Source organism: Coptis chinensis, chromosome 5 (assembly GCF_015680905.1).
Source record: "Coptis chinensis isolate HL-2020 chromosome 5, ASM1568090v1, whole genome shotgun sequence".
In the NCBI taxonomy this organism is placed as follows: domain Eukaryota; kingdom Viridiplantae; phylum Streptophyta; class Magnoliopsida; order Ranunculales; family Ranunculaceae; genus Coptis; species Coptis chinensis.
This window is the reverse complement of record NC_141460.1, coordinates 5,594,249-5,609,878: the sequence shown is the minus strand read 5'-3', so window position 1 is coordinate 5,609,878 and position 15,630 is coordinate 5,594,249. Positions and strand designations below refer to the sequence as shown.

The 15,630-nt window shown below is 37.5% G+C and overlaps 1 protein-coding gene, 1 long non-coding RNA gene and 1 pseudogene across 3 annotated transcripts; 2 read left to right on the top strand and 1 right to left on the bottom strand.

Annotated features, from left to right (window-relative positions):
• Positions 1-2,210: 2,210 nt before the first annotated feature.
• LOC147496391 (uncharacterized) lies at positions 2,211-14,080 on the bottom strand. Its single transcript, XM_086559411.1, has 4 exons — positions 13,895-14,080; positions 13,391-13,578; positions 11,370-11,637; positions 2,211-2,464 (listed from the first exon to the last, which is right to left on the bottom strand). The coding sequence occupies exons 2-4, from the start codon at positions 13,571-13,573 to the stop codon at positions 2,385-2,387; spliced, it is 531 nt and encodes a 176-aa protein (XP_086415537.1). The 5' UTR covers positions 13,574-13,578; positions 13,895-14,080; the 3' UTR covers positions 2,211-2,384.
• LOC147496393 (uncharacterized) lies at positions 2,471-4,145 on the top strand. Its single transcript, XR_015194740.1, has 2 exons — positions 2,471-2,739; positions 2,831-4,145. It is a non-coding gene; the product is annotated as an uncharacterized LOC147496393 (long non-coding RNA).
• LOC147496392 (putative microtubule-binding protein TANGLED) lies at positions 4,421-11,260 on the top strand (annotated as a pseudogene). Its single transcript, XR_015195648.1, has 6 exons — positions 4,421-4,429; positions 6,143-6,232; positions 6,316-6,458; positions 6,543-6,596; positions 6,745-7,322; positions 7,433-11,260. The product of XR_015195648.1 is annotated as a putative microtubule-binding protein TANGLED (transcript).
• Positions 14,081-15,630: the final 1,550 nt, after the last annotated feature.

The window sequence follows — 15,630 nt, the reverse complement described above, 5'->3', positions numbered from 1 at the left end:
AAAACGGTGCAGAAACCTCCATTCTTAGACTAGCATGTCAGCTCTGGCAATACTATTGAATTCTACATATGAACAATTTTTTATTAGGATTGACATGGTGGACATACGTGATGGTTGCTTCGTGTTTTTGAAGTGACTTTCTTGCTTTAGAAAAAGGATCAAGGATCCATTTATGTGCCTAAGCCCTTGGACCCACCTGAAAACACTTGGGTACTTACAATTATGGATGTGGCTGACATGGTAAAATGCATGCTGATTTTCGAAGTGTAAAAGGCCATCTGTTGAGTACTTTGGATAAGATTAAAAAAAAATTACTAATGATCTTACCAAGTGGAATAAGATTTCACAAATATAGTTTGTATGTTGCAGGTTTAAGTGGAAAAAGGAGGAAGAGAAAGAGAATGGACACGTGGCGCAAACTGATTGGACAAAGCTATACTTGCAACACTATATAAGGACTGGAAAAGGAAGAAATGAGTCATTCCAAAATCATTATACCAAATCTGTAAAACTAGAACACGAGAGAGAGAGAGAGAAAGAATACTGTAACCGATACGGTTCTTCAATATAAACTCATTTTTAGTTTGATTCATTCGTTAATCCTTCATTCTTATTAGTATTGGTTTCTTCTGATCACTACATTGGCGCCGTCTGTGTTCAAAGACAAAGATCAATTGTTTTGTCTTTCGTTTCTTTTTTCTTTGTTCGAATCCATTGATTGAAATCTTGGTGATTAAGAGAAACTGTTGGTAAGGTCAATAAAGGATTAAGGATCAAGGATCAAGAAAGAACATTCTTTTATTGGTTTCTTTGAAGTTTTCGAATCTATTGTGAAAGAGTTGGAAAGAGTTTGATAGGATCAGTAGAGAATAAGAATTTGGTTAAATAGTTTTATCAAGATGCCTCCTAAACGAGCGACATCAAGTAAAATATTAATGGTTGAAGAAGCAAGTACGTCTCAAGTAGCATCAAAGAATGCAGATCGAAGATCGAGAAGATCAGCAAGTAGACTGGTGGAAGAGGTGGATGAGATACGAGAGGAAGAAGTATCTTTGAGAGACTTGTTGAGAAGGATGAATGAGTTAGAATAGCAAAATCAGATGTTAATGGCTGAGAATAGAGAAATAAGAGAAGAGAAGGAGAAGCGTGCTGAAGACGCTATGTATGAGAAGGATGGCGAGGAGTCGAGTTCTGGAACTCCAATAGTACGAAAGAGTCACCTCGAAGAGAGGAGAAAGAGTCATCTTGAAGAAGTGCAATCTGTAGCGAGAACGACATCGAAAATGGTGCAAGAAGAAGAAGGTAAATCACTAGTCACAAATGAGATGGTTCAGGAAATGATGTAGAAGCAATTAGGAGACCAACTGTTGGAAAAGGTCTCGGCATCGATAAGAAAGCTGGCAGATGATGTCGGTAGAAATCCATTAAAAAGGGAGATAGAGAAGGCCTCGTTACCTCTGAAGTTCAAAAATCCAAAATTGAGCCAATATGAAGAAGCTATCGAGATCAGTTCTCGATATATCAGGGCACCGAATATTGGGATACTATGTCAATCATTTTCGTCAAGCTTGAAAGGGAAAGCATTAAAGTGGATTTGCACAATTCCATAGGGATCCATTTCATACTTCAGAGAGATTGAAGAAATGTTTCTCACTAATTACAGTCATCAGAGGGTGAAGCCAAAGCAGGTGTCAACCTTATTCCAATTGAAACAAGCGAAGAAGGAGTCATTAAAAGATTTCTTAACAAGGTTCAAGGCTGAAACGCAGGCAGTAGAAAGATTGGGTGAATCGAAAATGACAACTGTCATAGCTTTTCAAGCTGGGGTAATACCAGGATCTTATATGCATAAATATTTGTTAAGAAAAGAAGTGAAAACATTGCAAGAGTTGTATGATAAAATGGATAGAGTTATCATAGTAGAGGAGGGGTTGAGAGCCGCCACTATGCAAACAGTATTACAAGTCCCGATGCGGGGAAGAAAGATAATAATGATCAATATGAAAGTCGAGACTCCTCGAGGTCAGATAAACTGCTTTGTCCATCTTCACCAGGAACTCTAAGCTCACCCATTTGCTGCCAAGCTCACTAGATAAATTTCTGTTTTTATTTGATGTTTTGTTTCTATTCGACAGTTTTAATATGCTAGGGTGTGCTTTAATTCTGGGAAACATTTTGCAGAAAATACATTCAATTCAAAACTCACAATATTGCTTTCAATATTTCAATAAAATAGATTTTCTAGCTGTATTTTTTGTCAGTCAAGTGTATAAAGTCTAACATCAGTTGAGGCTCCTTGAGAATATCTTTTCCCTTGAATGTGGTAATTAAAACTGCTTTGTGAAATACAGGGGGAAATTGCAAGACCGTTATGTTTGTTCAAATCAGCCCAAGTTCCGCGGACTCAGTAGAGACCCTCTGTTCGCTGAACTTTGCAAGTCGAGTTTGAGGGGTTGAGCATGACCTGCACAAAAACAAGCAGATCCTCAGGAGTTGTTCAAGTACAAGCAGATGGTACGCTTCTCATATTCTCTCTACACTAAGAATATCAAAAGGGCAGTTCATATCAATGGTACTTATACTTGATGGTTGTTTAAATTCTTCCCTTTCTTTCATTCTGAACAGGCTGAGAAGCAACGGCAGGATGAGAAGGGAATAATGAAATTACAGAACAGCTTGCAATCATTGCAGCTGAGGTTTGCTTCCCGTGAACAACTCTGCAGAAATCTTCAAGAGAAGGTAAAGATAACGACTTGAGAACATTGATTAAATTGTTTTTTATTTGTGAATAACTCAAAAGTTTAAATTTCTGTTATTGCATGTTTGACAGAGACACGGGATCTCGAGAGTCAATTGGCAGAGGAGAGGAAAGCCAGACTCCAACAGGAAAATAGAGTCACTGCAGCTTCAGCTAAACCATCTTCTTCGTTAGCATTTTCATACCAAAATCAGAAAGTCTGGACACAGGAAAAGCCGCCAGTTGGACCCTCCAAGTCGAGGCCTCCAATGAGAGGCATCACTAACCTTCCTTCAATGCCCAAGATTCCATGTAAAACAGGCACTGCCAATCATACCTCATCGTCAACAGATGAAAAGGAGAATATTTCTGGGACGGTGAGAACAACCAACACCAAAACTCTGATTCGAGCAAGGCGAGTCTCAATGGCAGTGCGGCCTCCTCAAACTTCAACTCAGTTTCATCATCCCGTAAGGCGGGTCTCAATTGCTACCCTTCACCCAGACTCACAAATGAGGCAATTTACAGAAGCTGTTCAGAAGCCCTCTCTAGCTCATATATTTTATAAAAGCTATTCGTATAATTTTCAGAGGTCGTTCGTAAGCCCTCTCTAGCTCATATATTTTATTAAGGCTATTCGTATAATTTTCAGAGGCCATTCGTAAGCCCTCTCTAGCTCGTATTTTATCAAGGTCATTCGCAAGCCCTCTCAAGCTCATACTTTATTCAGACAATTGGTAAGACCTTTACATTTATTGAGGCAGTTCGTAAGACCTCCAACTTAGTATCACACAAAGGTAAGAAATCAACCCACTACTAGGCAATTCGTAAGTCCTATCTATTTATAGAGGCAATTCATAAGCCCTCTCGATCACTACATATCATCAAGCAACCTCATTTTCCAGAGACAATTCATAAGCCCTCTCCAACTCATATTTTACTAGTAGCAATTCGTATGCCCTCTCCCGCTCATTATTTAATACAACAATTGATAAGCCCTTAACGCAATTTCTACAAGCCACAAGTGCTTCCATTTCATTTACTCAATAACACTGATTAAAGCGCCCAACAGTTACTGGGTTCACAAAGCATACGGGTTCGACACTCCCCTAAACTGTTATACATACGGGTTCAACATTTCCACAGTAAACTGTCATACCCTAAACTCTCCAGGTTCAACATTCCCACAGTAAAATGTCATACGGGTTCGACACTCCCCTAAATTGTTATACATACGGGTTCGACACTCTCCTAAACTGTCATACCTACAGGTTTGACACTCCCATAAATTGTCATACATACGGGTTCGACACTCCCCTAAACTATCATACATACGGGTTCAACATTTCCACAGTAAACTGTCATACGGGTTCAACACTCCCCTAAACTGTCATACCTACGGGTCCAACACTCTCCTAAACTGTTATACATACAGGTTCGATACTCCCCTAAACTGTCATATCTACAGGTTCGACACTCCTAAACTGTCATACGTGTTCGACACTCTCCTAAATTGTCATACATACGGGTTTGACATTCCCATAGTAAACTGTCATACATACGGATTCGACACTGTCCTAAACACTCCCCTAAACTATCATACATACAGGTTCGACACTCCCCTAAACTGTCATACGGGTTCGACACTCTCCTAAACTGTCATATATACGGATAGAGTAGGGAATGGGTCAGGTTCGAGTCGGATATGACCAAACCCAAACCCGAATAGTTTTATCATATTCGAACCCAAACCAAACCGCAATGTTCAACCTGGACGGCCAAACCCGATAGACCCGATCGGATAACACTAAAAATTTTAAGAAAAAAAACAAAAAGTATATCCGAACACAACATACCCGAATCCGAACCCGACCCAAATAGAAAAACGGATATGAAAATCAATCCAAACCCAACCCGATTCCCTGCCTTACATATGGGTTCGACATTCCCACAGTAAACTGTCATACATAACGGGTTCGACATTCCCACAATAAATTGTCATACGGGTTCGACATTCCCACAGTAAACTGTCATACAGGTTCGACATCCTCATCATAAACTGTCATACAGGTTTGACACTCCCCTAAACTGTCATACGGATATCTCATTATACTTTAATTAATCGACTTTAGATTCTTCTCGTCATATGCAAGTTCAAACCAACCGAGGGCTTCATATACATACAATTACACCGAGGGATACATTCTCTATTTCCTCAACAATTCAGTATAACAAACTCCACTTCATCCAACTAAGGATTTGCCAGCTTCATCAATCACTAGACCATATCTCTACTAAAACGACGAAAAATTATTTCACGCCATGTATCATGTTTTTCCGAATTTCTTGTCAACACATCCTTTCCAATAACGTCCTAACGAGAGAGGGCTATGTAAGGGACTTCTTACCCCAAGTCGATCATATCGACTCCACCACTCTAGGTCAACCATATCGACTACACCAAATGACTCCAACGAACTACGACTTATCCTCATACTACATGACGACAACACATGCTCAGTCCATCATTGACGACACGGGGCGTACCAAATTTGACTAATCTCGCACAAGACTTGTCACTATCACCACTAGCTCATTGTAACACTCAAATCACTGCCATCATTACACCCTTAACCACACTCTTACCATCATTATACCTATGCTAGCTCAAACACCATAACACCTAGAGCTACTACCCACGTGTCCGCTCATCCACTCATCCTTATGGCATACCTGTCCATACCACCACACGTGTCATACCATCTGCTTGTTCACACCATCTATAAAAGCCAACCCCAAAACTACGTTCGCTTGATTCCAACTCCATTCAAGCAGTGCTGGATACGTATGCATCTTCTTACTCATGAAGAGCAGTCATTTCCATCCACCAAAACCATCCCCTTTCTTCATTTAAATCAAGAGTTAAGTCATAAATCTTTGGTGTAATGTCTTGTTAATCCTCCAGCATAAAAATAGACATTTACAGGGAGCAAATTTATCGACATTTAGGCATGTGTCTTTTGGATAATTTAGAGATTTAAAAAGCAAGATGGTAGACTTTTGAATTGTTGCGTAACGATTTTCATCAATTAAAAAGGGAATTGAGCTTCTTAACCCATTTGCCTGAAAAAATCTTTAGTCCTACCTGATTCACTATCAACGATCTAACTTATCTTATAATCACAACATTTAAAAACAAAATCCCTCCAAAATGGAAACAAAAGTCTTATAAGTAGCCGTTGAATACGTTTAATATAAAAAAACATATGACCGTTGGAGCAAAAATATACGTTGCAACCTAAACTTACCCTTTCTTGAAACTCTTCTGTTTCAACAACACAAAACACCTTTACTTCAAACTAAAGTGAATCAAAGAGATTCTAACAAATCCCAACCTCCTTTTAGAGACAGTGGCCAAAACCCCCACCAAAACTTAGAACCAAGGTCATGGCACTTCCACTTAATCCAAATCTATTAAGAGAAACAGTAAAGAAGGTAAAGTACAATTATTAAGTTTTCTTTCTGTTCATTTTGTCTTGCATGGTGATTTTGAGTTTCTTCTTTTTTGTTTTTTGAAGGTGGATCAATGTATGGCTAGATTGCAAGAACTTCAGTATACAGTTTCAGGTGGGAGTAAAGTAATTGGTGGAAAGAATTTAAGTCCTAGAAGTACTAGAGGTTATTTAAGGACTAGTATGAAATACAAGCAAGAATCTTTAAGGTAAGAGAGAAATGGGGATTTTTTTTGGGAATGGGCTTGTTGTAATTGAAATGTTTTGATTTTGTGTTTTTTGTTTGTATCAAGGATGAAGAACAACACTGCTCGGAAATCTCCAGTTGGGAAGTTTCCAGGAAGTTCTGATCTTTAGTTGAAACCTTTATTTGTACTTTTTAAGATTGGATTGATGTATTAATGATGAACTGTTTGAGATGTTCACATTTCGAATGGATTTTCGATGAGTAGTTCTTTCATTTGACTCATTTTTTAAATGTATTGTCACTTTAATAGGGAAATGGCGTCGCATGTCATTACCAGCCATGCTTGTTGGAGAAGCACTAGGAGAGATTATGCAAGCTAGTCAGTTTGCAAAGGAGATCGTCGCAGTGGTTGAGGCTTAGACAAACAAAATTTCTCGTGATGACCCCAAGACACCAATGAGTCAGAGGAGAAAACCACAAGGTGAATCCTGAAAATACAGAATTGAGAGCAAGAAGAAAGAAGGAGAAGCAAGTAGTCCTACAAAAGATACGCTTGGAAGCTGATTCCCCAGGCGTTCGCATAGCTAGATCACGTATAACTTTCAAGGTTTCACCTAGTAAAAGAGAAGTTGGAAAAGAGAATTGGCATAATTCTGCCAACCAGATATTGCCAAGGAACAAACCTTGGGCTAAGAAAACAGTCCCCTTTCGCAACCCTTTGTTTCATTCATCACCAACATCACAACAACATAAATTCTGCAAGACAAGGTCTCCTGTAATTGCAAGAACCCGACAGCGGACACCTCATAAGTTCTTGATCAAGTCACGTCCATCCAATTCCAAATTTCAAGTCAAGATTAAGAGTCCACCTATTTCTTCAACATTTTGAATAAAAAGTCCCCAAAGCTTTCTACAGTTACAAAGCTGCGGCGGTCTTTCTCACCCAAACCATTGTCACCCACAAGAGTCAACATTGTAAATAAGAAATCCTAGAAGGTTTCTACAGCCACAAAGCTGCGAAGATCCCTTTCGCCAGCGAAGTTGGCAAGCCGATTTGTATCTCCATTGAAGAACAGAATGTCAGCTCAAATGGGAAGTGGACTAGAGAGCTTAAAGAGTTTTGTTTGTGTTCTTCGAGTGTTGAGGGATCTCTTGACATATTTTCTCAATGTCTATATTTTATTTATTTTTTATATAAAAAAACAATTCGACATACAAGTTTGTGAGGTATTTTATAAAGCAAGAATCCCTTCCTCCAAATTAAATTATAGTATTGGAAAACTCGATCCACATAAACTTATATCTTGATTCTTTCAGGTGAAAGGAATTTAAGATAGTATTCATTCAATATATATATATATATATATATATATATATATATATATATATATATATATATATATATATATATATAGTGGGGCTCTTAAGCGGACGTCCGTGAGACGGACTTGTCAAAAAAACCGGAATCTCTCATATATCCTCTCTTTCTTCTCTCTCCAAGGAGTTCATCCCTCTCACCATAAACACAAAGGAGATGTTTTTCTTCCAAATTAACAAAGTCGTTCTTTTTTCTTTTTGTTATTACTAATTTGATATTGGAATTCGAACACATATATATATAGAGTGTTTTTTTTTTTTTTTTGGTAACTGAGTGTTCCTTTTTTTCTTTTAACGAATTGGAAGAAACTTGACTTTGGTTGATCTTCTTACTTTTAGTTTTGAACATATTCTACTAAAACCAGAAGAAGTAATGTTGTTAGAAGAGCATAAGAAACATTCTCTTGATTAAAAATAGATCTTGACTCCACGATACACAACAAGAAGCTTTCACAATCCATTCAGACCCATTTTGCATATGGTTTTGTAGTTATTCTTCAAAATAATTAATAAGCAATTGAATGTTTACTCATGCTTATGTTTAAGTTCACTTTAATAGAACCTAGCTGGAGAGAGAAAGAAAATGAGGAAAGGTGGAGGAAGAAAGTGGGAAACCATACGAGTGTTTCCTTATTATTAAGGAGATTCTTATTGGTTTAAGATCCAAGTCATCTGGGGGAGCTATCCATGTGCTACGATTCAGTGACATTAAAAGGTCTTCACTATCATTCGATCAGATCCAACTGTATGAAATTCAATACAAAGTGTACTCAGAATTCTGAATCTCTGTCAAAATTGAGATCATGCACACTGGTCCCTGGACTAGTCAATTTCTCACTATCAGTGATGACCACAATGAGGAATTCTGTACAGCCCCGCTCTTCGTTAAACCGTTCAGAACTCGGCTTATGAGGTCAAAAGCATGTAGACCTAATGCAGGTTGAAATTAATCAGTAATTTTGGCCATTTACTAACAAGCCTATGATGTGGGGGCAAATTCCCATTAATTAGAGCACGTGATATGTTTTCTTTTGTTTTTTCATTTTTTTTATCAATAGCTTAGAATTTCGACGTCCTATGTTTTCTATAGAGTAGAATTCCAAACCCTGGTTTTGGTCTTCAAATTTCTACTTCGATTGGTGGAAGGTTTACTTGATAGCATACCAAAATTTCAGCAGTCAATAGTTTGGAAAAAAATCAGTACTATAAAGAATAACTACGGTATGACACTATGGCATCAGCAATCTAGCAGGTCCATGTGTTTGCCTCTCTACTTTGTTCAAAGACACAGGTTGTGTGCCATTCTTTTTTTTTTTCTCTCTCTCGTCTTGTGGAAGTAACTCATCATTAACAAGAATGAGGGGAAAGGGCAAGCTATTTAGTGTGGGAAGGGTGCATCTGTTGTATCCTCATAGTACAAAATCAGATAGCAAATGGTAGTCAAGATTTCTATCCAACTTAGCAAAGGAAGCAAAGTTTGGATGGAAGTTAGCACTATGACATTCCTAATTGGTAAGGGCACCTAAACACTTGAAAATACTTGTCCAGCCTAAAATTTGCTAGGTAAACTTTTTGTCAAGCGAACAGCCAAAACGTTCTGAGTATATGCAGAAGCTTATCCGTTTAGGCTCTCTGATTGTACCATTTAAAAAGTAAATATCATCACAGTTTTCCTCAGAAATCTAAATCACAACCCAGATGAGGGTAAACCTAATCAAATATCATATAGCTACACTGTAAAGCCATTATATGGATTCTTAGTGGACATCCTACCACGACATACACCGGATCTAGTTTGATAAATAAACCTGACCAAATCAGAACCTACTTACCAACCAACATTCATGTAGCAAGACCTTTACTACTACCATTGATCTATATTGGCAAAAGGGAATTTGGAAGAGAGCAAAACCACAAAAAGATGCATTCGGTCACAACATTACATTACTAATAATTCAAGAGCATATGCATGTAAATGCCTAAACCAGGAAAAAAAATAAGGCACCAAATCACGTCACGTGGGGCAAACAAGCCTAAGTAGCATACAATTGCTAAAGTGGTTTCACTGGTTTGGCATAGCAAAGACATCCAAAATCACTACCTTTTGCATTCAAAAACATTACTAAATGTGAGAACTATGAGCAGTGGCGGAGCCAGGGGGGCCCAGGGTACGCCCTGGCTCATCCTCAACTTCCCGGAAAAAAAATATATATGGTATCAGTCGAACCAAAAAAAAAAAAAAAACAAACAAAAAAGAAAAGAAAAAGAAAAAACTCTAGAAATCCAAACAAAAGAAACCCCTCACTCACTCCACTTCTCCCTAACTTTCTCATTATTTTTCTACTAAAAGATTTCTACTCTTCTTGATTTCTTGTGGAGTAACTAGGTAAGACTCACATTATTTAATTTCTTGTCTTCTTTTTTATCTTTTTGTACTGATTTCTAGACCATATTATTTAATGGCAACTCTTACTTAATTCTTGTTGTGAATTCACTAAATACTTAGGTTTGCAACTGTAAGGACAATTTGTTGGTTGTCTATTCTGGTTAATTAGGTTCATTTCTGGTTGTATTTAGGAGTTTTTTTAGGGGAGTCAATGTGTTCTAGTGTTACTTATGGTTGTCATTATTGCGACTGCTGACTGAGACCTGAGATGTGTTTAATTAAATGGTGGATTTTACTTTTTTTAGTCAATAGAGGTTGTGTTAGGGACTTGGGGATGAGTTTGTTATGACAGATGCAAGATCCCATATTGGTATTCCTTATGAAGATTGAAGATGTTCCAACCCATGCTAGAGTGTTGGAAAATAATGACTGCAAATAGGTCCTTATGTGGATATGATGACTTTTGGTCAAAGGTTGTGGAAATGAACTCGTTACTCATTAGTGAAGCTGGTAAACTCCGTATGTGATCTTGGTTAATGGGATGTTTGGTAGTTGTTTCTGTAGGTGTTCAAGAAGGAATTTGCACCGTGATCTTGTTCTACTAGTGCTTTCATTATATATTTGTTCAGTGGTGGGTTTTAAAATGTTAAAATGCTCCTATTGAAATCTTTTACTCTCGGAACAATGCTCTGTTTGCCAGTCTCCGCCTCAAGTTTCTGTAGAGGGTTGCATACCTTAGCGTCGGCATTTACCCGTTCACTTCAATATTCCACGTTGTCTAGTTGTCTATTGCTTTCTACCGGCTCTTGCCCTCTTCTCTGGACATTGCATTTTAGAGACTCTTGATCCAATGTTCTTATTGTATCGTTTTATAAGATATTTGATGTTCAAAATATATTTGTTTTGTGGTTGGGTTAAGTTTGAATTATTAGTTAAAAGAAATTAGTTATTATTATTTTTTTTTTTTTTTGTATGTTTGGTTGTTTGGGTGGCTCACCCTCACTCAAATTCCTGGCTCCGCCACTGACTATGAGATCCTAACGTGCTGATTATTAAGACTCAAGGAACATAGATTATTTTGAGCAAGGAACAAAAATAACCAGTATCATAACTAGTCCTCATAATGAAAGATAACATGATCAAGCATAAGCTAGATATCGATTTGATTACCATTCTTCTCTGTTTCGCCCTCCTCCTTATATTCCTCATAATCATCAGAGTCATCATCATCAATGTCATCATCACCATCATATAGGTTTCTCCCACTGAAGTTGGTAAAATCAAACTTTCCAGCATCCTCATTCATCATGTCCATTCCATATTGTGTGTTTCTGTGTTTAACTAGAAGCCAACGCAGCAGCCGATCTTCCTTGTTTAAGTAATGCAATTCCTTGTTGATGTTGGGAGTAGCCATCATAGTCATCTGCATCAATTGACCCTGTACAAAGGACAGCAGTTTAAGAAAATTATTTTTCTTTCATTAATATTTTCTGAGGAATGCTATAAGTTGTCCCTTCCCACAAAACTGTTACAAATCATTAACTCTAATATATCCTATAAGAACAAAGAATTTTTTCTGTATCAGGCACGCAAAGAATGTTGTTATCATCTATAACTGTCTTTTGATCTTGTCTGACATGATAGAAGGTATAGTGAGTCATACTGTTCTGAATAGCATAAATCATCAAACACGCAGGTAGCTCTATATAAAAGAGTAAAGTCAACTAAAGAAGTCACAATATTTCATATCCGGGTAAGCATCTCATTTTTCATTAAAAAATATAAACTAAAACTAATTCCCTTGTGCACGAGTATTTACCATACAAGCATTGCCCATCACCAGTCCAAAAGACGGTGTGACATATTGTAAAATTGGTCAATGCCTACTTGTCATGTTGTCATCATTATCTACTAATTAAATGATTCCTCAATCCAACGGTGGAAGTGTTGTTCAAAGCTCAACACAAATTATGTACAACAACATCGTCAAGTATACATGCGCATGTCTTGAAATCCCTAGTACTGTACTATCATTGAGATATACAACATACCATGCACAAAACTCAGATACTGCAGATTTAACAATGCTAACCTAATTCTTATTTTCATTGTTAACATGTAACTGGACTCATTCAAATTGAAGAATCAGTTCAATTTGAAACATCAGAAAAAATGCAAAAAAACATTAGGTCACTAGCGATCTGTTTTCTATACGTTGTTCAAGTGGAAAAAGTATCTGATACAACCTTGTAGAGTGCATATATATACAATTTGGGTTGATTTATTAACCCACGACCTCCAAATATTTAACTTAGAGGAGAACCGGACCTCCAAAGTTGAAACAAAGGCAAACTTCAAAATAACAAAATTTAACACCTTGATTACAAGTTATTTATTAAAGAGCCAGGTTCCTCAATAAACGGGGACAAAGTTCAAACTCTGAAACCGTTCATTACCTTAGGGAAAGTTATAACACATTGGCCACCAGAGAGGTAACTATCTCGATAAGCTTGTCAAACAATCAAATTTATGCGGTTCAACCCAATAGCCCAGTTCAACCCACTGGTGACCCAGTCCCCTCGCTGAGTTGACGTCTGGGCCAGGTCTAATAACACTGCCTAGAAGTATCATATAATTATAACCAAACCTTCAACTAAAAGTTCTCACTCTACTAACTATATTATTGCCAAAATTTCAGGGTGTGCAGCTGAAGACCCTTGCACACCATTGGCTCCACCCTTCCAGATGTGCCTGTGTTCACAATGTGCTGTTACATATACTAGATTATGTTTAATATAAGTGGTAAACGTAATTCTATTGTGGACGAGTGATTCTTGTAAGTCGGTGATTGGATGTTAGTGTTATAAGATAACTTAGTAGGTGGTTATTTAAGTATGTGTGTCTTATAAATAGTTTGAAACCAAGGATATTAGTTTCCGGGATTAGTCGAGGTGAGCGCTAGCAAAAAAACCAATGATACAAATTATGAATGAAAATTGTTAATTGTTTGTCGGTTCCTCATTTAACCTAAATTGTATATATAAGTATGAATTCTTCATTGTTATGGTTAAAAATCATTAGGAGATCAAATCTGCAAAAATTAGCCTAATTTATAACTTGGAAATGCCCAAACGATTATGAGTTTGTTTATGTTGGCAAAAATGATATTGAAAGTAAAAAAGAATGTATACCTTAAAAAATCTTCCATCAAGCTTCTTAATACCATAACCCAAGTACACTTTATCAAATGACTTAACATTAGTAACCACACCATTTCTCATGTGAACATGTTTACCAATTCGAGCTACCAAGTCCATTAGCAGTTCTCTGCTAACATGGGGCTTCAATAACAGCATACAATCATACAGCGGCATTTTTCCTGATTCAACAAAAAAGAAAATCGATACTTGAAATATTGAATGAAAGAATGGGAAGAGAGTTGGAAGCTGGGCCCTTAGTGGACTATCAAAACAGCCCAATACTTCCATCACTGTTTCGTGTTCAGTGCAATGCTCTAAAAATAGTGTACTACTTGATATATGTAAATTTACTACCTAACTTAAGTCTATTCCGTCCAAATTTTAAGCAATAGCCATGTAATATATTCTTGGAGTGATACTTTATTTACTTTCCTGTACAGAAGAAGAATAAGAAGAAGAAATGGAAGATTTAAGAAAGTAGAAAAAAAAATTTACCTAAGCCGAGAGATATAGAGAGCAACAGCAGCAGAGATGGGAGAGAGACGAAGAAGAAGACCTATTGGGCCATTTTATGTTTTTGTGTTGGGCTTGTAATACATATAACTTCCTTTGTATTTTAATCTATCGGACTTCATAAATTTTACATAACAAAACAAAGCCCAAACACACTTATCCAGTCCTTGCATAGTGTTTATATTTTACTAGCAAAAATGCGCGTGCCTTTACACTGGATGACAAATATAACTTGTGTATTAAAGAGTATGAACATAATTACATCCGAAATTTGTAAGATATGATCAATTGTTTAGAAAGTGACAACTGAAATAATCTAAGTGAATCAGTCATGTGGTTCTACAGGTACTGGAACCATGGAGATCTATTAAAAGAAGAAAGTGAGAAAAAAAATTGCAATTGTTTATTATAAATTTGAGTCGAAGGCCCTTCTCAACATAGCAAACATAAGAATCGGAATTAGATTCGAAAAAAGAAAGTACAATAATTACTCCGAGCATTGTCGTAAGGGAATGAGAAAAAATAATCACTACGTGGTAGCCTTATCCCTAACTGTAACTACATTACTTTGAAGGACCTGCAAAACACGCAAATGTTGGATTAGAAACCATCTTTGTGTAGTATTCTATTATTTCAATAGTTTCTTCCAAAATAGAACTGTCCACTTGCATTAACCTGCGCATAAAAACGACTGCATCAAAAAGTTTAATAAGAAAGCATGCAGGTGCAAATATATCAGCAAAAAATGAAAAATGTTTAAGGTACAAAAGAATACAGGTACCACTTTTGGATTTTTCTTCATATTGTCAATTAGAAAATCAAAGGAAAAGCTTGTCCAACTTGAAGAACATTGTAAAGGAACGTTTTGGTCTTTCCTTTACATACAAAAAGAGAGAAGGAGAACGGATTAGAATATGGTTAAGACCGAGTTCGTCGAGGAACGAACTGCCTACGTATCTTCTCTTGATTCTGGGGGGAGAGAAGAATCAGGTCTGGCGTAGTTCATATAGAGAGTATTTATAGGTGATCAAAGTGAATCCCCACCCAACACGTGTAAAGAACAACACAAATGTAGGGTCAAGATTGTGGAGGCGTGTGGGAACTGTGTTTATAGGTCTGTTGTAATGATGGGGATTAGTAGCCTGGCTTAGTAGCTTGCGGCAGTGGTCAGTAGCTGGCGGCAGTGATTTGCGTACGTGTAGATTCCCTCATGATTGCTTCTAAAAGGTAAGATGAGTCATGCTATAGAGCGATGCATGATGATGATCTAACCATTGCGGGAGGCGATCTCGTAGCTTGCCGCTGCGAGCTAGTGACATAGATTGGCGAAGTACGTTAAAGATTGGTGTGGTATTTCTACCATGCTAAGCACGTGCTTGATATTCCTGAAGGAGAATATTACTCCCTCACACAGCCCCCTCTCAGTAGGTCACGCGGGTCGTTGAAGCGATCTGTTGAGAGAACACATTAGCGCATGGGGAGCATGGCTAAAGAGTGGAACTGGCGACAGTGGAAATACCCAACGGACTGTGGAGATCGATCCGTGCTATCTGGTGACCTGATGGGCGAAAACATTTGACATGTGTACAGCACGTGAGCGGATCTGAGCAGTTGCAGAGAAAATGTGCCACCCCATTTTTTGGGATTTGAAAAGACAAGACAGCTTGTTGGAAGTCGTGTGCGGCTAGGGCTAGGGTGCAATCATAACGCTTTGGGAA

Excerpts from the sequence above, each read along its gene's own strand:
- LOC147496391 (XM_086559411.1), bottom strand. The coding sequence starts at position 13,573 with ATGCCGCTGTATGATTGTATGCTGTTATTGAAGCCCCATGTTAGCAGA. Across the intron at positions 11,638-13,390 it reads TTGATGGAAGATTTTTTAAG|GGTCAATTGATGCAGATGAC; the intron begins GTATACATTCTT and ends TCCTTTGTACAG. Across the intron at positions 2,465-11,369 it reads GGGCGAAACAGAGAAGAATG|GTCATGCTCAACCCCTCAAA; the intron begins GTAATCAAATCG and ends GTTTTTGTGCAG.